This window comes from Rhyacophila brunnea, unplaced genomic scaffold, assembly GCF_057557595.1.
Source record: "Rhyacophila brunnea isolate RB1 unplaced genomic scaffold, BYU_Rbru_1.0 scaffold_18, whole genome shotgun sequence".
Lineage (NCBI taxonomy): Eukaryota > Metazoa > Arthropoda > Insecta > Trichoptera > Rhyacophilidae > Rhyacophila > Rhyacophila brunnea.
The window spans coordinates 5,250,423-5,274,505 of record NW_028232837.1 but is presented as its reverse complement, the minus strand read 5'-3'; the positions used below and the strand labels follow the sequence as shown (position 1 = coordinate 5,274,505).

At 32.2% G+C, this 24,083-nt stretch overlaps 1 protein-coding gene across 1 annotated transcript in view; it reads right to left on the bottom strand.

Annotated features, from left to right (window-relative positions):
- LOC147073143 (lachesin-like) overlaps positions 1-4,446 on the bottom strand; it is a 44,422-nt gene extending 39,976 nt beyond the window's left edge. The window contains exon 1 of the mRNA XM_085945579.1: positions 4,425-4,446. Coding sequence (XP_085801705.1) covers positions 4,425-4,446 — 22 coding nt within the window. The remainder of the gene's footprint in view (positions 1-4,424) is intronic.
- Between the last annotated feature and the right edge of the window lie 19,637 nt (positions 4,447-24,083).

The window sequence follows — 24,083 nt, the reverse complement described above, 5'->3', positions numbered from 1 at the left end:
GGAACGTGTAGCAGAGGACGGCGCCGCATTTTGTGGCTTAAGAACCTCCGTGATTGGTACGAGTGCAGCTCCACTGAACTGTTCCGGGTAGCAGACGACAAATCTAAGATCGCCTTGATGGTGGCCGACCTCCGCTAGGTGATGGCAAAATAATAAGGAGAAAGTTCACCATGTAATAATTACAAGATAAAAAGAATTTTTTATATACAACGTATTTAAATTTTCTGTTGAATCATATAAACTCGACTAGCTTAAACGATCAAAAAAAATTGTACTTGATAGAAATACTGAATAATAAAATGTCATTTCATATTGATTTCCATAGTAACGCACGTATATATTAATAATTTAGTTGCTAAGACCCCCTAGCAAACAATAATGGTATCAAAATAACTTTTCATACAAAACAAAATTAACTGAAAATGAATTAAATTCTACTTAAAGATGGCTAAAAGTAACTTGACTTGACTAGCTTAAACGATCAAAATATTTTGTATTTGATAGAAATAATACTGAAATGTCATTTTGACACTCATGTTGATTTCCATAGTAATGCACGTATATATTAATGATTTAGTTGTTAGGATCCTAGCAACCAATAATAGTGGATTGGACGACGGATTTCTTCCGAAATAACTTTTCATACAAAACATAATTAACTGAAAATTAATTCAATTCTGCTTAAAACTGGCTAAAAGTATTAAAAAATGCATTGGCATCGATGACATTCACAATTCATTTGTAACAAATTGACGAAAAGGTATAAAAGATCATGGTGTTGGATAGGAAACACAATTTTAAATAATTACAAGATAAAAAGAACTTTTTATATACAACGTTTTTAAATTTTCTGTTGAATCATATAAACTTGACTTGCTAGCTTAAACAATCAAAAAAAATTGTACTTGATAGAAATAATACTGAAATGTCATTTTGATTTCCATAGTAACGTACGTATATATTAATAATTTAGTTGCTAGGACCCCAGACCTTTAGCAACCAACAATAGTGGATTGGATTACAGATTTCTTCCGAAATAACTTTTCATACAAAACAGAATTAACTAAAAATGAATTCAATTCTGCTTAAAAATTGTTAAAAGTATTAAAAGAATGCATTGGCATCGTGTTCTGATATATTCTAAAAGTTTAAAATGTCTAGTTAGTCAGGAAGTGAGCTAAAAATCGATTTCAAGATTTGTACCAGACAAATAAGAATACGAGCTAAGAAAAACGTTGTAAAATAAATAAAACTTTAAAAAAAAAATACGCCAATGTTTCTAGCTACGCCACTGCCTCAGGGTTGGCAAAACAATAAGTTTTTAGGATGCAACCCTCACCCGGGAAATATTCTTTTTCATTGCCTTGTGCTGTTACCAGTTTACTCGCATGAATGTTTGGATTATTCACGAATGATTAATCGATGTTGTTGAACGCGCGCCATCTCCACTTTCGAGGCATTATTTATTCAGAGACCACAAAAACTGTTTTTCCCGCCATCGTGGAGCAAGTGATAAAAAAGACGCCATGTTATTCCGCCCGAAGCCCGAAGACCAACTAAAAAGATGCTCTGAATATGTTATTAGAAATATAAAACAATGTCTGGCTATTATGTCAAAGTATGACGGGGCACGGTGCAATGTTGTGCGGAATTAAGTGGAGTCGTTTTGAAAATAATTTAAGTAGGCTGTAACAAAAATACGCTCTTCTCTTTGCGTATATGGCGAATACAATATACTTTACTCCAGTGTCAGTACTGTGCAACCTTTTCTGATACACGGCACACCCAAAGTCACAAAGTTAATGTGAACTGGTTTACTCTATCAGGTGTATTATAACATGGTACAGATCAGATGAAATTGCTCGAAGAACAAAGCTGAGATGGAGTGCTTTCGGACGTCTGAACAGTATCTTCAAGAGTGACCTACCATTGTGTCTTAAGCGTAGGGTGTTCGACCAATGTGTTCTACCCGTGCTCACGTATGGCTGCGAGATGTGGACCCTCAACACGAGAGATGACCAAAGGCTAAGAGTCGCACAGCGAGGCATGGTGAGGTGTATGTTGGGCATCACGCGAAATGACCGTAAGAGAAACGAATGGGTTAGAAAGCCGACAGGAGTACGCGATATAATAGACATTGCCAAACAGCTGAAATGGAGATGGGCGGGGCACATTACTCGCCGAAAGGATGGCCGCTGGATAAATGCCGTCATCCAGTGGTACCCAAGGGGCACAAAATAGCCACAGGGTCACCCTAAAAGCCTCTGGATTGACGAACTGGTAAAGTTCGGCAGAAATACGTGGCAACAAACGACACAGAGTTGGAAGAAGCTTGGAGAGGCTTTCATCCAGCAGTGGATTGACCCCGGCTGATGATGATGACAGATCTCAAATTTGTAAAAATATGGGATACATTAAACACGTGTTAAAGAATATTTATTTATTTAAGAAAACAATACATTGTGGACATAAAAATCTAAAATTAAGATAACAAAATATTTCTCTCACAAGAGAGAGGAATAAAATATAATATATAAAAAAATAACGTAAACATAACGCGATTTAATATTTTCGGTCCATCTGTTTGCTTTATGTCCCTTTCTTTTATAATATTAAAGTAATAAAATGGGCCCTGCTTCAAAATTGCTACCACATTCAGTAGGTAAGGAAAGCAAGTTTGCATTAATGTTATGTTTACCGGTCTTTACAGAATGCTGGGGTAGACTGCAAGTATTTTTTTAATGAAAACAAAAAATGCATTTCTCCTAATTGAACATACCTACATAATTTTGAAACACTTTCTGAGCAAATATATTATAACCAAAAGAAAAAATCCTTTTTGAAAAAAGTAAGCCACCCCGGCAGGGAATCGTACCCTGCATCTCCCGGTTTTACGCCCTGTCCGTCGCATTTACCAATATGCTACGCAGTGACATACTAATTGCGATAAATTTTAACTATATGCTTTTTCAATACCCACTCATCAGCGTTCTTACCAGGGTTCGATTCCCTGCCGGGGCGGCTTATTTTTTTCAAAAAGGATTTTTTCTATTGGTTATAATATATTTTCTCAGAAAGTGTTTTTCAAAATTATGTATGTTCAATTAGAAGAATGGTACATTCTTGAATCTTGTGAATTATTCGTTGAATAGACGGAATAGTTAATTATAAATTATTAGCAAGTTCAAGTAAGTTACATCATAAAAAATATTGGAGAAATCCGCGACGTCGGTTAGTAATTAAAGTAATAGGTATCTACTTTGATTAATAAAAACAAAAACCGATTGCCAAAGTAGCTTGATTTGGAAGAACGCTGATGAGTGGGTATTGAAAAGGCCAATAGTTAAAATTTATCGCAAATACTAATTGCGAAAAATACAGAGTGGGGTGTTTCTGATTGTTTGAATAATGTCTTAAAAAGTGAACTCCCACTATGCTTAACACGTAAAGTCTCGAAAAGTATTTAACTACTATGTACTTGTGAAACGTATGACGCTTCATTAAAAGGTCGGTTAGCACAACGTGGTATCGCGAGATATATAACAACGAGTAAGGGAAAAACACTTCAGAACTCGGATCAAACGGGTCAGAGCAACTTGTATACTGAGAGTGAAGTTAAAGGTACACCATTAAACTATACACCTCGTACAGTGATCCCCATATCATCTCATGTCAAGCGTAGCGACTACGTTAGGCAGGCCATGTCTCAAGGATGGAAAAAACTTTTCTTTTATATACTAAAAAGGTTATGTAGAATACGTAGAAAAAAATATAAAAGCCCGCAGTGAAGTGAGCTTGCAACCGACAGAAAGGAATGGAGACGTCTCCTGTAGTGTCAATGATTAGAATTGCTTGTAAAATTTCAATTCTATTACTACGTAAAAATAGAATGAAAAGAGACAGTTATTAAGCAATTGTGGTGATCCCTAGACGCACAATATCTCATTGAACAGACACGTATTTATATTTTTCATTTCTTGGACGCATTGTGTGAAGGCACACCGAGCGTAATATTATTTCACACTGGTTGTGAACCACTGTTATATTTAAGAGGATACTGCCATTCACTTACAAAAACAACCCGTCTCCTATTTCAGCCAGACAAAATGTCGTTATTTTCAAAGCATGCTACGAGTATCAAATTCTTATATTGTATAAAACATTTTAAAATGACTTAAGAAGTGGTTAATAAATTTTTATTCAAACCTAATCTATCGACATGCTCGATTCAGCATTCGAACTTGTGTATAGTAACTATTTATACCTAGCAATTTTCCATTCATTTACTTTAATATTATGCACGATACTGCATACTATTAAATTATTGAAGAAATACATTATTATACTGAGAAAATTAGTTTTTGTCGCTTAATATTCTGTTTGATGTGTACTAACTTAAACTTCAAATGCTCAAAACGAATTACCTTTGGGTGACGTTCTCTCCATAGCGACTAGAGATGTTAGTATGATCTGACCACTACCCGGTCTATACGTGTTTTGTTAAGGGCAGACCAGAGGCATCTAGCGGGCAATACGAAGCGTTAGATTAAATTTGAAACAATTATTTATAATACATTTATATAATATTTAAAGTCAAAAATAAATTTACAACTATAAAAAAAACGTTATAAAACATATTTTTCTAAGTCTTCTAATAGATTTAAGTTTTGCACTATTCCATTTGAGTCGTTTTTTTCGTCCCAGGTTTCGCCTTTCGGCATCTTCAGGCACTGTGTACACTCGCCAAATGGCAAATAAACAGTTTCGCAAAAAACGACTCAAATGGAATAGTACAAAGCTTAAATCCATTAGAATTTTATTTAAAATTCCATTAAGTACCTTCGGTTGATAGTACCTATCAATATTATATATTTTTTTAAATTAGGTATGCTTTAAAACGTAACGAAATTATTTTCGAATAAGTTATAGTTTTAATATATTTAATATTAATTTTCAAAAACTTAAAAAAGTGTAGATATATCATAAAATCCATTTTTTAAAACCATGCCTAATTTTAAAAAAGGTCATATGGGCCTCCACAGTGAGGAGGTTTGTATAAACATGTTTTTGTTTTTACGAAAAATGGATGTTATCCACATGCTCATCCTATTAGGTCCATACTCTGACTACAAACACACATTGAAAAACAATATATATATTTCCAGACCCAGGATTTTAACTTGGGAATCACGATATTATAAGCCGACGCGTAAGCCATTCAAACGTAGTGGGCTTTTTTATTGCTTTCAATTAATTATTATTTACGGCGCAGGTGTCTAACTTTATAAAGCACATTGGCTAGAATCCGAAAGAGTAAGCTATGAATCCCGCCAGGCACCACCATAATATACGCTGTTATGAAATTGATTTTTTTACATATTTTGGCATTAAACATTAAAATTGGCAATTAATTTTGAAAAAAATGTATATTCGCATTTGCATGAGTGGCGGCCAACTAGTATTACCATCTTTTTTATTACAGCAAAAACGTATAAAATTATACTTAATATTAAAATTTTTCTTCTTGAATTCTTCAAAATTATAGTATTTTCTACTAATCTTTTTCAATATATCCCAAACAATGTGAGAAAATACGATGTCATTTGTTTTTACCACAATGAGCGCGGGTCTTGGTAAAAACGCGGCAATTTCAAATAAAACCAAACCGGCTCTGGTTTGATCAATCGATAACAACTATAATAAAACATCGATTCACGCGTATCATTGATCTATTATTACGACGCTAACAACAGTTATTTTAAAGGTTAATTAAATTGGATATCTCTCACTTCTTCATAAATCTACTAAATTTTATTGTACACTATCAGAAAAATTTTAATCTCCGTAGATAAATGAACTGAATAATCTTTTCAAATTACTATATTTATACGGTACACTGACGTAAAATTATAGTACAATTCGACTGTGTAAGCGTAACCCTCGATTTTTCGAAAAGTGCTTTTATTAGATATTAACAATGTATACAACTAAATACACGTTCTGAAAAAAGCAAGTAAGCCGCAAATGCCGATTTATTATCTAAATTCAGATTTTTGTTGAGCTTTAATTAAGTTATAATTTAAGGAAAAAAGCATTTACCCTCAATTTTAAGGTTTTTTTTTCTGTAATAACATCGTTAATTATGAGTAGATCAAAAAGATATTACATCAAATCATCAATCATCAAGCACCCAATTTATGTGCCTTTTTTTATTGATATTGAACCAAAATCATTCAAAAAAGGTTTTTTGCCTCTCCTGTAAAATGTGTACTGTGTGGGTTACGCCCTTTTTCCTAAACACGGTCGATTTATTATTATAAGGTCACATACAATATACGTAGGTAACGAAAATTATTATTTTATCTGTTTGTTTCATTCCAATCTCTGCAAACAGAGCGAAAAAAGCTCTCAATCGAATTTGGAACAAAAAAAGCTTGTTTAAAGTATGTACCTATATTATATGTATTTTAAAAATAAAAGAAGAGTGGTTTACTGTATCAAATTAATGTTATGTTAATATTTGTGGTATGTATTTGTATTTACAATATACATGTTTGACAACGATATTAATAGAATATTTAATAAACATTTTTTATAGAAATGATATAAACTTAGGCACTATATTTAATTAAAATTTTACAAATCAAACTCCGATAGACTATTCCTTTAACCAAAGTCTGCTTTCTGAAAATAGATGACCTTAACGCTGTTTGAGGTGATTAGAAGATAAATATCTCTAAAGTTTTTGGCGTAAATTGTAGTCCAGTTCATAAAGCGCTGGCCTTGCATCCGTGGACTTCGGATGGATTGAATTTCTCATCTAATATTATTTGATAATTCACTTTCTTTTTCTTCTTCCTTCTCCGCCCGTTAGTTGGAGTATATGAACACCATGCGGCGCCTCTAAGAATCCCTGTCGCTTGCCAGCCTTCTTGCTTCGTTTTAGGTCAAACCAGCATCCCGTAGCTCCGCCATATACACTCTATAGATACTATTTAGCGGACTTCCCGTACGCTGGAATCCGGTCGACTTGAAGAACGGGCAAGCTAGGTTTAGGTTATCTTCTGGCATCGGCAGCACGTGGCCGAGCCAGGTCCAACGTCGCCTTTTCACTCTCAGTCTGACGAGAGGCTGCATGGTGCGTTCTCTTATCTTCTCGTTGCTCATAAAGTCTGCATCCGGAAATCTGTACGTAAACAGTTCACCGCAGGGCACTTATTCGTGCGCTGCAGTACGTGAAACATGAGTTCGTGTAACATTTAATCAAATGATGAGTTCTTCGTTGAACATTTCACCGTGGAGTATATTTGTACGTATGCTACAACATGTGGAGATGTCTTTACTAGGTTAGGTTAGGTTAGGTTAGGGTTAATCTAATTGGAACACTACTATTTGCAAACTATCGCCGCATTTTGTAAGATACAACGAAGAACTCGTCATTTGATAAAATGTTATACGAACTCATGTTTCACGTACTGCGGCGTACGAATAAGTGTCCTACGATGAATTGTACACGTACAAGTTACATGAAACCTTGGTTTTAACCGAGTGGAATCGTGAGTCCCAGACATTCCGTATCGAGTTGAATGTTGCTCCAGTCATTCCCATTCGGATAGCGAGCTCTTTCTGTGATGTGTGCCCCCAGGTACTTGAAGCTGACGACGCTCTCGACGTTTTGTCCGTCGCTAATCAGAGGGAAATCTGGATCAGGACAGGTGCTATTATACAAAACGTTGGTTTTCTTCGCGTTAATGGGGGACATGCTCAGCGTAGGTCAAAATAGAGCTTTTGTTCTATTTTCAAAGCATGATCCTGGACATACTTTTAACGTTGTGGATAATCTATTTATATAATTTTGAAGCCTTATTTTCTTTTATATTTATTTTAAATATTTTATGACTCCATAAAGTATTTTTATTACATAAAATAGTATTATTTTAAACCTCTCGCTCTATTGTTTAGAATATAGTCATATTTCAGTACATAAATGTGCAGTGGTGTTAAGATTTTTTACATTTATTAATTTTTAAACGCATTTATAAAACCATCAGTATAATTTATATCGACATTATAATAGTGAAATATTTACGATAAAAAATTATATTGATAATCTCTGTGATCCCAAATTTGACAAGAATTGGGCATTTTATTATTCCAAAAATGGGTAAGATTAACACATTTGAAGATAATTCTAAAGATACTCATTATAAGTTATGTCTTTGACCATTCAAGTGTAATAAACATCCTACGAATAATGATTGCTTTATAATAATTATTGACCTAAGAGTAAGGTAGTGTTTTTTTTAAATACGCCATTTCTTTTGGCATTCCCCAGTGGTTAAGCTACAACATACGGCCGTAGCCATAAATTGACAAACTATAATTGAAGTAGGGAGTAAAATGATGTTAACGCGCGTGTTTGAACATGTACCTAACCGATTTTTTTTAACGGTACATGGTCATTCACTTTATTAAATATTTATATTAAAATAAAATATTTATCAATTAAATAACTGCTCGATGTATAATATTTAATAGTCAAAGCATAAATAATCATTATCAGTTAATAATAGTCCCTTCTTAACGAAACAAGTCATGATCTTAATAAATAAAATATTCTAAGAGTATACCAGGTTTTAATTTAATTAAAAAAAATGTAACGGTGTTCCCCCGCGACGCGATTATATGAAAACATTAATTACACGAAATTTTAAATGCGAAGGATTATTTATCTTTCAATGACGACCGTTAAATACCAAAAGGGAGAGATCAGTACTTGGCAAGCTGTACTTATTAGGCCTGCAAAAATTAAGTTTATAAAATAATTGGGAACAAACTTTCTGTCTCAAGTTTGACTTAAATGTCTGAAAGTCTAGACAAGAATCGCAGAATACTTAGTCAGTTCTCATCACCCATCCGTTTCTCAGTAAGATTAGTCACCCTTTCTATGTATTGTTATGTTAACACCGCATCTACATAATATCACTGGACTATTTTAATCTGATGACTGTTGTTTGTTCTTTAATCTGTTCCGAAAATTAAATAAATTATCTTTATTATTCAACGAATTTTTACCACGTTTTTTTTCGCTCGTTTTCTTGTTTGTCCGGTGGTTGTTTATTCAGTACAAATTTTGCAATTGGTTTTTAACTAACTTCCCGACTAGCTAGACATTTGAAACTTTTAGAATATATCAGAATACGATCCCAATCCATTCTTTTAATACTTTTAGCCATCTTTAAGTAGAATTGAATTCATTTTCAGTTAATTCTGTTTTGTATGAAAAGTTATTTCGGAAGAAACCCGTAATCCAATCCACTATTATTGTTTGCTAAACGAGTGGTCCTAGCAACTAAAATATTAATATATACGTGCGTTACTATGGAAATCAAAATTACATTTCAGTATTCTATATTTGTTTGTTGCAAAATAGCAAAAAAAATATTTGTTGACAATTGCCTTATTTGTCCTAAATTATTAATAGGTACATAGAATTGTCAAGTTTATATGATTCAACAGAAAATTTAAAAGACGTGGTATATAAAAAGTTCTTTTTATCTTGTATTTTTTATTATTACTTTTTTATTGAACATTCATAATTAAATCATAATTAAAAATAAATGTGTATAACTTAAAATCCTTTTTATTTATAGCAAATCGAGCTTCAAAACTGGGACCATACCTAAATAAGATTTCATATAAATAAAAAAGACTTTTAGTTCAAAAGATTCCCGGTGAGGTCTAAGTACACCTAAGCAGTGATGCCAACCGTACTATAATTATAGTACAATACTATAATTTTAATTCTGCGAAAAATGTAAAATACTATAGTTTTACGCCAAATATACCAAAATACTATAATTTTAAAGGATTCAAGGCAAAAAATATCCCTGTACTATATATTTTTCAGAAATACTATAATTTTTATGCTTTTGTACTATAATCAGCATAGAAAAAGATGGCAACACTGCACCTAAGTAATAATTGTTGTGTATCTGTGATTATTTTACTGGTACTACCATATACTAATATTTCATTATTACTATTCTACTGTGGTTGGACCTCGTGGCGTATTAAAAAATAATATAATATTTCAAAACGTCTTTTTGTAAACTAACAATTATTATTTAAAATTCTTAGGTCATTATCATGCAATTAATTATACCAACATCAAATTACAATGTAATACTTATTACTTTATTAAATATTATCAAAGCCGCGTAATTAGCTTAATTTTGTCTCCACTTTTATATTATTGAAATACCTGACTCTATATATAATTTAAATTGAGAAATATACAGGTAAAATTAATTAAGTAGTCACAGGTCACAGGTGAAACTGGATAATTACGACGGTGCGCCGTCCCGAACTAAAGTATTACTTTGCCGGAATGGTCAATAGATAGTTTTAATAATGGCTGGCTCTACATTATGAGAATGCATAATTTCTCAATTATTAATAATTATCAAAAGGTAATATTAATCTGTTGGAAAATTTCTCAATTAATTTATAAGTACCTGAGTACTTAATATTTTGAAATAGGTGTTTCTTTAGTCAGTTATACATAGTATTAATTTTCTTTATTGTTGACAAGATAAATAAAAGAAATATTCAAATAATTATGTTTATAAATGATAGAACTTAATTATATTTGTTTTAAGAGCATACATAAGTGAAACGGCAAATAATTTTCAACAGTAGGTCGAACGAAATTTCGCAGTCATCGCCAGTCGGAGAACAATAGTCGACCTGTTTGCACGTCAATTTGTTTAGTGACGGCGTCGGAGGAATATATTCTTAAATCGTGTAAAGATGACTAAAAAACATTCCGCATGTACTTGAAAAAGAAAACATGTCAATAAATATACTATTATTATTACGGTTATAATAATAAACATATCATTAAAAGGACGCATGTTGAATTTTTATGACAAATTATATTTTGTTCAGCTCGCGTCATTTGCACAATCCGAGCATCGCCTAGTCATGATCTTTTTAGACCATGCCTCAGCTGAAGCCTTAAACCAAAGTTTTTTTTTGTAAATTCTACGATATTTAATATAATATTTGTGTTGACTATTGTTTTAGACTATGAACCCATATTTATAACGGCACTTAGCAATGATACAAAAATATAGTTAGCTTAGTATCATTCTGAAGACGGTGACTAGCCCGAAACAGCTGCCAACATAAATAATACAATTATTATCGAAGAATAAAAAAAACTTTTTTTAAACAATAATTATCTTATCTATATTGATTAAATACTATGGCCGATTTCTTTTTGCCATATTATCGAATACCAATACAAAAATTCATACATAAACAAAACGGTTGGGCCATATATTATTATATTCTTCACTAAATACAATGGCGGAAATGATGTGTCGTTTAGTATGAAAAAAACTGATGAGTGTCGTTTGGTTGAGTATCACAAGCAGCATATTAGTGTAGAAAATACCAATGTAAAAAAAATGATAAAGCAGCTCTTTTGGGTGATATAAATGATGCAAAGGGGTTGGAGGAGGGGTATTCTACTTATTGGACTGGAATGAATTGGCATGGTGGTACCCGACGTGCCACGAATTTATATGAATATATAAAACCAAATAAATACATTTTTTTGATATTGTCATAAAAACTTGTATTTCGGTTCTATGATTCCAAGAAATGGCAGTGTGTGTACAAAACATTAAATTAATTAAAACAATCAACCGGGGTAGTAGAACGAGTGTAAATTACAGCGTGTATACACGCTCATTTTCTATGGCCGGCCTTATACGCATAGAATTATATAGCTTGTAAATGCGCTTGTGGCATATACGCAATTAATAAAAATATTATAACAATACAATACAAGTATATGAAAAATATTGTTATTTGCTTGGTGAAATTTTATATTTAAATTAAGAATTATGTTTTTAAATATTTATTAATACTAAATATTATATTCATAATTATATAATACACGTGTTTCACTACAAGTTTTTAATTTATTTATATTTGCACAGAGTGAGAACTTTACTAATTATATAATATGTATTATGATACGAAATAAATTATGGAAAAAATCATGGTATTAACAATGGGTACGTACGTATACAAAAATAGAGTAATAATTATTAGAATAGTAAACAGAAACATATAAAAAGTACATGGATATACATCGAATGATCATACATATTTTAGATACATACTATATTTTTTAAATTTATAAAACAACGCCCACTTAAACCCATTCTCACGCAAGTGGAAGATATCAATAATACAACACACATTAAACAACTTACTATTTCATTGTGTTATCATTACAGTAATCAACAGTAATTTAATAATTTATTTTTACACCAACTACGTAGATTCTTAAACCAAAAAATGACCAGTTATCCTCTGCTACATAAACCGTTGACATATCATTGGATGATAAATAATTGGTTAATGATGTATTTTGTCCTCTCCTAGTGTGGCGAATGTACTCTAGCTTTGTAGTTTTAATACTACTTTTGAGGACGTCAATATTTGGTAATTAATTATTAGTCACTCTGTCAATTCGACAGTTTGTGAATATACATTTATTAATATTTAATTAACTTAGTTTGTAAACAACATATACAGTTTTATAATAAAATCACGTATGCCACTAACGATGAAAACAAAATGTATTGCAGTACGCTTCTGTTTCCTGGATTGTAGGTTAAAATCCTGTAATAGTATTCGTGAATTTATAGATCTAACTTTGTGATATGTATATTTCGCTACCTGAAAGCAATAGTGATATAAGTCACAAATAGTAGTTTTGAGATAATTGAAGTTTAATGTTTATGTCATCAAATTGTTAACTACATGTTTATTTTGGTTTTTTTTTTCTGCGGTATATAATAGACAATAATGTTAGGGTGTGTAAACTGTTATTAACAGTGGGTTATTTCAGTTATTTCATTGTTGCTTTGAAGTTCCAGGACAATTTTAATAAATGCAACAGTGGTATTTTTTCTTTAAAATGAGGTAGGTATTGTATTTTTTTTTAAATTTCAGTGATTCATTATGTAGATGTTGCTTTCAGGTAGATATTTGTTATACCTACCATATAAACGTAAAAAAAACGTGTTTCAAAATGTGACATAACTGAGCATTAAATGAGGAAATAAAAATATAAAAAAAAACAACTAAAACAACATTCTCGGTAGCAAAATTAAATTAACCGTGGAGCGGTATTTAAATCCCATGTCTGATAAAAAATACAAGTGTACTGTTTAATAATAGGCTTGATACATAGCAAGGAGATAATCAATGAATTGAATGGACGTCTAATAATTAAAGTATGACAAGAGTGTATACACATACGTACGTTTATAATTAAAAATAGTAAATTACTTTACATTTTTAAATCATTATTTCTGCAGTAAAATTAAACATGTAAATGCCCCATTGTTAAAATGTTTCTTATAATATTATAATATCCAAACCGTACCAACAACTAGTCATTATATGTACACGTTGAGGCCAAACGCTGTTTATAAACAAACAGATTGATTGAAAAAAAAATGTGGAGTTCAACCCCACTACTCACAATAAGTTATAATTTATGTATGACAATTAATGGTTCAAGATTCTACACCGTCCATTGCACTGATACTAAGCCCACTAATTAAACACATTAATATTGACTGAATTAGAATAAATATATATATATATTATAAACAATCATCTGTATAATATGTTTTAACTTACCGTCTGCATTGGATATGACAACAAGTCCCATGAACAAGACGAACCACCTCGTAGCCCATGGCTCCCAAACAGTCATCACCATCTTGAAGATCAGCGACACACTTTAAGAAACACTTCTCGTGTCATCACGCCTAATACCGTTCTCAAGTTCTGTCTTTTTCATACTTAATAAGGCTATCGTCCAAACAATTATACCTTACTAGATAAAAGTGTATTCAAATTATATGAATATGTGTACTTAATTTAAATACAAAACGGTTTAACTGATTTTAAGTATCGGTAATATAGATAACTGCATTATGACGTTCATAATAAATGCATACTTTGTATTTTAACTACATGCATTGTAGAATTCATAAATATATTTGTACATACTAAATAGATTGTATTTTATCTAGATGTCTTAATAATAATATGCACGTATGAATAAATAATTAATTGCGTATTTTACTGCAAAGAATATTCCTTATTTAAATAATTAGTAAAATAATTGGTTTATTTCACTTCACTGTAACAATATTATTAAATGAATGTATTTATTTTACTGTGGTAACTTTAGTGCATATTACGGTTACTTTATGTATGTGTTTTCTGATTGTCTTTAGCTGCGAGGGCATATAAACACAGTTTGATATTTACGAGAGCACAATTTTCCCGAAGCGAAGAAAAACCGCGTGCATTTTCACGAAAAGCAGGCTTCAGACTGGAAAGCTGTCACTCGTTTGGGAGTATTTTGAAAATGAGCTTTTGCGCATGCCTTTCGAAGCGAAAGCTCCGCCTATAGCATCCATTTCATGTGCAATGGTGCAAATAAAACAGGTAATTAAAATTTATTATCATCATCTGATCATTGGAAAACAATCATCATTACACATGTCATTATTTTTTTATTAATCTTAATATTATGCACATCATTTTACTTCCATAATGCCATCATGCAATTATGGATTATTTATTTTAATAGCTCGGGTAACTAATGTAAAAACAACGATATCAATAACGTCACAATGACACTACCGTACCTGCCAATACCATTAAATATCAGCTTTCGAACAAAGCTCAGGTAGTGTACACAGCGATTTTAAGAGCTTAAAAGATATCGATGTTAAGGCACCATCAACTTTTTAAATTGAATAAAAATAATTGCATCACATTATGCTATTCCTATCCCCCGTAAAGCTCAGTTCAGATTATGCTATTATTTTAGTCTAGTGGCGAGTAATTTATAAACTACGTGTGTGAACAAACGAGTTATTTAGTAAAGTCATTAAAATATTGACTAAATCCATTTTCTTGCGCCTCCCTTCCCATAATTTCTCACTAAATGCCAAATAATCAGCCACAAGGCAAGTCTGCACATCTATTATATACACAAGACTACTATCGACGGTTATCGGAAGTAGTTTATCATATTTATGTATTGAGGGGGTTAATTATTACAATAAGTTAACCGTCTGAACTAATACACCCTCTACCACTCGCCGTATCTGTACAGCCGTGGATTATGCACGGCCGCCTTCCACAGCGCTGTATTGCCACATAATGAATATTTATTTGCTCACATTTCGTCCCGAACGGAGCCGCACGGGACCGATTATTTGCAACCATGCACCTCGGTGCTTAAGACTGACTCTGGAAGAAAGTGAGGTCCAGCTCTGCTGGCCACCGGCGTGATGCCCCATGTGTACCCGCGTACTGATGCACAAGATTTAATCTGATTCTACGGAGGAGTCAAGGTTATCCCGCTCCCCATACGACGCTGCAAATTTTTCAAATGCTGCAAAATTGGCCTCTGTTGCAATCAGGTCTGCGTGGCCAATTAGGCCCGTGTGAGGACTGACCCTGGCAAACAGCTCCGCTCGTTCGGATTCCATAAACGGGTAATCCCAGAGTACTTATTCAGCGTCTTGTTGGTCATGCCCGTAGGTACAACCCGGCCCATCTTCGATTAAGCGAAATCCATGAAGCTTGGCGGTGAAATTGCCATGGCCGGTGAGGAACTGGATAGTCCAGTGCGACGGTTGAAGTCTCCGCGTTTGGTGCCTGCAGAATACGTCTGGAAAAAAACGATAAGTGTGCCGCCCCTTGGGGGTAGCCGTCCACCTCGCTGCCATGTCGCAAATGCGGTCTTGTAGACTAACTCGCTTACAGTTTCGCCTGAACTGTCAAAAATGTCAATATTTTAGCAGCACCCCTCTTGGCTGTGTTAACTTTTAGAGCGAGATAGACAGTTTTCACAGTTTAAACGGCTGTTTTATTGTAACAATTATAATAAATCAATATATAAATATGATAAATTACCCTTGAAAGCCGCCGATAGCAGCCTTGTGTATAAAATAGATTCGCTGAACACGTCATCGTTAGGTGCATTAGTGTTGTTTAGTTGTAGCGAAGATACAACGTTTAAATGTATGTCTGAATATTTAATTTTAAATCATGAGTCCCTTTGGATGTTTACATCTCCACTTCATAAAAATAAAGAAGCTCCTAGTGCATACGTTTTAAATTTAATTTTTATATTAATTTGTTGTTAAATAACTGTGGCGGATTATATATAGGTACGAACATTTACATAATATACAACAAACATAAATGTACCGCTGCACACTGCATGATGAACATTTTAGTTTTTTTTTTTTTTAAAACTGGTATCGCATGCAACAAATTTCACGCGACATGTGTCGCAGGTATAATCGCAAAATGTCGCTCTTCGTCATTCATTTTGGCTAACTGCATGACGTTAGTGTCCCGACATGGTCACGCCTATGTGCATACATAATATATTTGGGGATCTCGTTTTAAGGAGACGAGACCGCTTTGGGAGTGACCGGAGTTGAGATGAAAGTCAGATTGGAGTTTTCTCCGATGAATGGATTGGTGACAGAATGGTAGAAGTGTTATGTTACTGGTCCGAGTCTCGATGGAAGATATGCTCTGCGGAGTGATACTGAGACAGATCTGAGTGACACGAAGATTACTGATCGGACTGACCTTAATATTGATACTATGAATAATCCATCAACTATGACTAGCTATTTATATATTATACATGAATATTCGTTAAATTGCAAATCATTGTTGATGTAGTTTGCAATTGGGAAATCTGCTGGCATTATTACGACTTCGATCATTCGATGACCAAACCCAAGGTAGTCGAACCACATCGAAGAATGTCACACATGTAGAATATGCTGACTGTAGATGGGACGATTATGCGATAGTTAAATGACTCGCAGCCTATAACACGCGTATCAGAAAATGACGACAAAGATTCTGATACATAACCTCAATCGACTGTATAACAACACTGCCTTGCTAAGTAAAAAGACAGTGTTTATGATTTTAGTGAAATGATATAATAATATGTACAATTAATGGGTTTTTTTCACATAATCTCTTAATAAGATATATACAATTTAGAGATTATGTCAAAACAATCCAATATTTTTTTTATAATGTAAAAGGTAGCTTATAACTTAGGTTCTCATTTCACTAAAACAAAATCTCTTTTTACTTAGCAGGGCAGACTACTGTTATATTATGGGGAAAAAACTTTACAATATACGTTATTATGAGTAGTATATAACAGTCTTCTTTAAATGAGATTGAAAAAATACATTAGTATTTTTAAATATTCCTGTGGGTCTATTCTATACTTATCGACCGCTAAAGTGATAAAGTGATAAATATTATCAAACTTAGGGTAGGTTTGTATCAAAATATTAGCACTTATTGTAACAATTACACGAAGCTGGTTTTTATTGTTGCAATTAGTGCTATATTTTAACAGCACCTATCTTGCTGCTGTTAAAATATCGCACTTATTGCAACAATAAAAACCGGCTTCGTGTAATTGTTACAATAAGTGCTAATATTTTGATACAAACCTACCCTAAGTTTGATACTATTTATCAATTTAGTGTTCGATAAGTATAGAATAGACCCACTGGTCTGAATGATAACTTGATTAATTATTAAGATTTGATGAAAAGATGCCTTTTTATAAATTGAAAAGTTTTCCGACTCTGCCAATTATCGTCAGTTTCTTATCATCTCCCTAACTTAACTCGTTCGTAAATAAATAAATAAGCAAGCAAGGTTCGCTTTATATTTTCAACGGCATGCTAAATTATGAAAAGTTTTCTCGGAAACAATTTATTTCCCCCCTCTCTTCACAACTCGAAAATGTTTGACTGTAAATAATCTTTATGAATTCTTTAAGTCATAAGCCGAATGGGAATTGAATACCTACTGCCATGAACTCGAAATTACTACGAGAAATTTTCATAAGGAAAAATAATTTTCCCATCGACACAGTTTTTTTTTACTTTGGTTTTAACGGAGGAAATACTACTTTTTTCGATTTAAATCTTTTATTACTTAACAAATATTAACCTATATAAATTTACTAATAAAAATCCTTTTTATATTAAATACATTTTATTAATACCATCGTGCAGGCCCGGTGCCATAGTTACTGAGCGATTGGGGCGTAAAAATAAAAACAATAAAAATTACCAGTAAATTAGGTAAATTTGATATTTTTGTATATTTTGAGTAGGTACCTATTGAAACCAAATCTACTCTACCCTATAGAATATTTTAATTCACCATAAAAATATATTATATCAAAATATATATTTGTGAATGTAAACATAAATGACTAGCAGCCGTGGAGCATGAGCATGAGTGGATAAGGAAACAGACAAGGGTTTGCGATGTAATAGAGTTCGATAAAAACATAAAATGGAAATGGGATGGACACATTGCTCGAAGAAGCTATTTGCTAGACAAATCTAGTCATCCACTTGTACCCAGTAAGTACAAAACGTCCGCAAGGTAGACCTGGAGGCCGCTGGAATGAAATGGTTCTGCAGAATAACGTGGCAACGCAACGCAGAGGACCGAGAGAAGTGAAATCAACTTGAAGAGGCCTTCGTCCAGCAGTGGATAAATTAAGGCTGATGATGGTGATGAAACGTAAATAGCCTAGCAGCTTCAGTCAGATACCTGAGCCGTTCACCCCCGAGTGTCTGTAGAGCGTTGACAAACGAGCCTTGTAATGCGGCGAGCAAAATCGTAACGGTAACTGATATGAAACTATAAAAAATGTTATGAAGAAAATTTTATAAAATATTTTATAGAGTAAATGCTGATATTTTATAAAATATCTCTAAGTATTTTCAAGCAAATCATGTAGATTCACTCAAATTCTTGTTGGTAAACTTGGTAAATTTTTACAACGTTTTTATTATGTCGTATTCTTATTTGTCCGGTGGTTGTTTATCCAGTACAAATCTTGCAATCGATTTTTAATTAACTTCTCGACTAGCTAGACATTTGACACTTTTAAAATATATCAGAACACGATGCCAATGCATACTTTTAATACTTTTAGCCATCTTTAAGTAGAATTGAATTCATTTTCAGTTAATTCTGTTTTGTATGAAAAGTTATTTCGACATCATTATTGGTTGCTAGGGGTCTGGGGTCCTAGCAACTAAATTATTAATATATACGTGCGTTACTATGGAAATCAATATGACATGTCAGGTACAAATTTTTTGATCGTTTAAGCTAGTCAAGTCAAGTTTATATGGTTCAACAGAATTTAAAAACGTTGTATTTAAAAAGTTCTTTTTATCTTGTAATTATTTAACATTACCTAACACAAAATACTTTAAGCTGTGTTACAATGCCCTCTTTTGTTCTGCTCTAAAAATATGATAAAATATCCTCAATGCCGGAATAACGGTTAAAACAAAATAGTTATTTCAAGTAAACTATTCACATTGATACGCAACCCCGTCCCCACAACCGTTTTTAGGGGAAATAATATACTTTTCATGCACATTTTCTAATCGGGCCTTGCTTTTACTAGAAACGGCTCTGTTATTGTGTATATATGATGGAGATTTTGTACTGTTCAATAGGAATCATTTTAGCTACTTGGATTCCGCATTCGAAATTCAAATTTATTTATTTTTACACGAAAGAAACAAACAAAAATATTATTATGAATCGTAGTTTAAAACAGAGAAGGGAACCTGTAGCCTTGTGAGTCATAAAGTAGGGACTGTTTAATTTATCCACATTTTGCATTTTTTTAAGTTAATACGTATATAGTTATATTTTTAAAATACATTTTACATACCAGCGTACACAAAATTTATAATGTTTGTCTCAATGAAGTCGTCTATATTTTTTTTAATTTCATCGATATTGGAAAAACCAGTAGTTCCTTATATTCATAATCGAACAACGAGCAGACAGGCAGACACTCCGATTTTGTTATTTTAGTAAAAATCATTTTTCATAACACTATGCAGTAGTGAAGCGTGCCTATAGGAGGGAGATAAATGATGGGCAACCGAAAATAATAGTGCACATTTTGACAGTCATAGTTACTGGTCATAAATAGATAATAATACATTATTAGTATTAATATACTGAAGATATAAAATTGAGTAATGGATTTATTGTGTATCTTTTAAAAACTAAGTAATTAATTTTAATTTAAATATAGAACAGGATATGTCCTTGCTTGACAAGTAATTCATAGTTGCTGCAAATCAATTTTGTGTTATTTTAAATTTCTATTAAGGGCCAAAGTGCTGAGTGAAGGCCGAAATGAAGAATTAATAATCATACTTTCAAAAGACGAAATCATATCAAACACGTAATGTTAATGTGGCAATTTCTCCGAAATTACGAATCAATTGAAAACTCCATTGATGGTTGAAAATTGATAGTATAGTATAGTATAGTATAGTAAAGTATAGTATAGTATAGTATAGTATAGTATAGTATAGTATAGTATAGTATAGTATAGTATAGTATAGTATAGTATAGTATAGTATAGTATAGTATAGTATAGTATAGTATAGTATAGTATAGTATAGTATAGTATAGTATAGTATAGTATAATATAGTATAGTATAGTATAGTGTAGTATAGTGTAGTGTAGTGTAGTGTAGTGTAGTGTAGTGTAGTGTAGTGTAGTGTAGTGTAGTGTAGTGTAGTGTAGTGTAGTGTAGTGTAGTGTAGTGTAGTGTAGTGTAGTGTAGTGTAGTGTAGTGTAGTGTAGTGTAGTGTAGTGTAGTGTAGTGTAGTGTAGTGTAGTGTAGTGTAGTGTAGTGTAGTGTAGTGTAGTGTAGTGTAGTGTAGTGTAGTGTAGTGTAGTGTAGTGTAGTGTAGTGTAGTGTAGTGTAGTGTAGTGTAGTGTAGTGTAGTGTAGTGTAGTGTAGTGTAGTGTAGTGTAGTGTAGTGTAGTGTAGTGTAGTGTAGTGTAGTGTAGTGTAGTATAGTGTAGTATAGTATAGTATAGTATAGTATAGTATAGTATAGTATAGTATAGTATAGTATAGTATAGTATAGTATAGTATAGTATAGTATAGTATAGTATAGTATAGTATAGTATAGTATAGTATAGTATAGTATAGTATAGTATAGTATAGTATAGTATAGTATAGTATAGTATAGTATAGTATAGTATAGTATAGTATAGTATAGTATAGTATAGTATAGTATAGTATAGTATAGTATAGTATAGTATAGTATAGTATAGTATAGTATATAACACAACACAACACAACACAACACAACACAACACAACACAACACAACACAACACAACACAATATAAGATAATATAATATAATATAATATAATATAATATAATATAATATAATATAATATAATATAATATAATATAATATAATATAATATAATATAATATAATATAATATAATATAATATAATATAATATAATATAATATAATATAATATAATATAATATAATATAATATAATATAATATAATATAATATAATATAATATAATATAATATAATATAATATAATATAATATAATATAATATAATATAATATAATATAATATAATATAATATAATATAATATAATATAATATAATATAATATAATATAATATAATATAATATAATATAATATAATATAATATAATATAATATAATATAATATAATATAATATAATATTAGATTTATATAATGTAATATATACATATATATTGTATTCTGAGACTCTTAAAAAAATACTAATTTGAACCGTACATCTAATATACTAAATATTGCTTTGTTCTCAATGCGCCCTATCTGATACGATACGAATGAGGCCGCGTTAACTACAGAGTGATTCATACAAAATGCACCTGTTTGATCTTCGTTGCGCTAAATCTGATACGGTTTGAGCGAACGTCGCGTCTATTATCCATCCTGAACTTATAATCATCATTCATCAACCTCATATATCATCCATCAACCTCATATAGCCCCAGTACGCACATGTCCACTCAACATAAAGGTCAGTATCTGTCATTCTGTCTAACTCCCTCCCCCCCTAGATCCGTAATCCGGAAACCAGCATCACCTTCAAATTACAGTTAACTGCAAAAGCGCCACCAGTGCATATGCTTTGTCTTAACGTAGAGTAACTTAAAATAAGCGAGTGTCCTGAAATATATCCAAATGGTTTAAACTAAATCACCTTTAAATATTATTTGTTTAGATACCTAAATAGAAAAATAAAAAGAAAAACCGAAATACATGAAGGCTTTTGTCAACACGGCAGACGAAACCGTATTGAGATGCCGTGGAATCTTTTAAGGCTAATATTTACCTTTTCGGTTTGAACCGGGACTTACCGCAATTCGGAAAATGCCTTGCGGATTCCTCGGATTTTTAGCGTAGCTCTATGGGAAATTCTGCGTCGGGTAAGACGGCGATTGGGGACACTGCAATGCATTTCGCCATGAGTAATTTGATATCATAGCATATTAAAACAACCCATATCATCATCGTAAATAGGGTTGATTCACTGGTGGATGAAAGCCTTCAATACCTCCTTCAAGTCTTAGCCTAAGCACGCATGGACGATTAATTAAATGGACGATCGTACTCAGCCGAGAGTACCTAGGTTCCCACCACCACACGTCATGTATGTATAGCCGTGGATATGCTTAACGCTATCAACGTGTTTAAAAGAAGTGATTTTAAGTGCTCATTCCGTCCCAAGAGGGAGCCTCATGGGACTGATGCTGCATCCATGCACCGTAGTGCTTAAAGAAGGAAGTTAAGAAGGAAAGAAAAAATTTGGACTGGCTCTGATAATTAAAACGATTAAAATGATACGGATATTTGCGGTGAAACGGCAAATAATTTTCAACTATAGGTGCGATGAAATTTCGGACTGGCTACCAATCGGACAGCGAAAGTCGAACTGTGAACACGTTAATTTGTTTTGTGATGGCGTCGGGGGAATTAATTCTTAAATCGTGTGAAGATGATTAAAAACCGTTACCCATTTACTTGAAAAAGAAAACATGTGAATGAATGTATTATTATTATTACTAATAGAACAATAAACATAACATTAAATGGACGCATGTTGAATTTTTACGACAAATTATGTTTTGTTCTGCACGCGTCGTTCACACAATCTTCGCGTCGCGTAGTCACGATCGTTTTAGACCGTGCCCCAGCTGAAGTATAGCCTTAAACATACCACACAAGCTCGAAGTTCGATTGTTTTGACAGAAAATATGACATAGTTGGGGAGAGAGAAAACAATTCAATAGGCTTCATGTAAGAGTAGTCGGAAAGAATAACAGTAGCAATAATTAAATCCCCCATTTGTAATTCTAACGCACTAGAATAAATTGCAATCTGCACAAGTCCAAGGTTTAATTATTGTTTCATTATAAAACATCATTTTTTTCATGACTGCCAATACACATACTTACCTACTAGTTTTTTAAATACATCAACCTGATGTTCAAACACGCGCGTCAATATCATTTTACTCCCTACTTCAATTATAGTTTGTCAATTTATGACTACGGCCGTATGTTGTAGCTTAACCACTGGGGAATGACAAAAGAAATGGCATATTTCAAAAAAACACTACCTTATTCTTAGGTCAATAATTATTACAAAGCAATCATTATTCGTAATATGTTTATCACACTTGAATGGTCAAAGACATAGCTTATAATAAGTATCTTTAGAATCATCTTCAAATGTGTTAATCTTGCCGATTTTTTGAATAATAAAATGTCTAATTCTTGTCAAATTTGGGATCACAGAGATTATCAATATAATTTTTTATCGTGAATATTTTACTAAAATTATCTCGTCACAAATTATACTAATGGTTTTATAAATGCGTTTAAAAATTAATAAATGTAAAAAATTTCAACACCACTGCACATTCATGTACCGAAATATGACTATATTCTAAAACATTAGAGCGAGAGGTTTAAAAGAATACTATTTTATGTAACAAAAATACTTTATGCAGTCATTAAATGTTTAAAATAA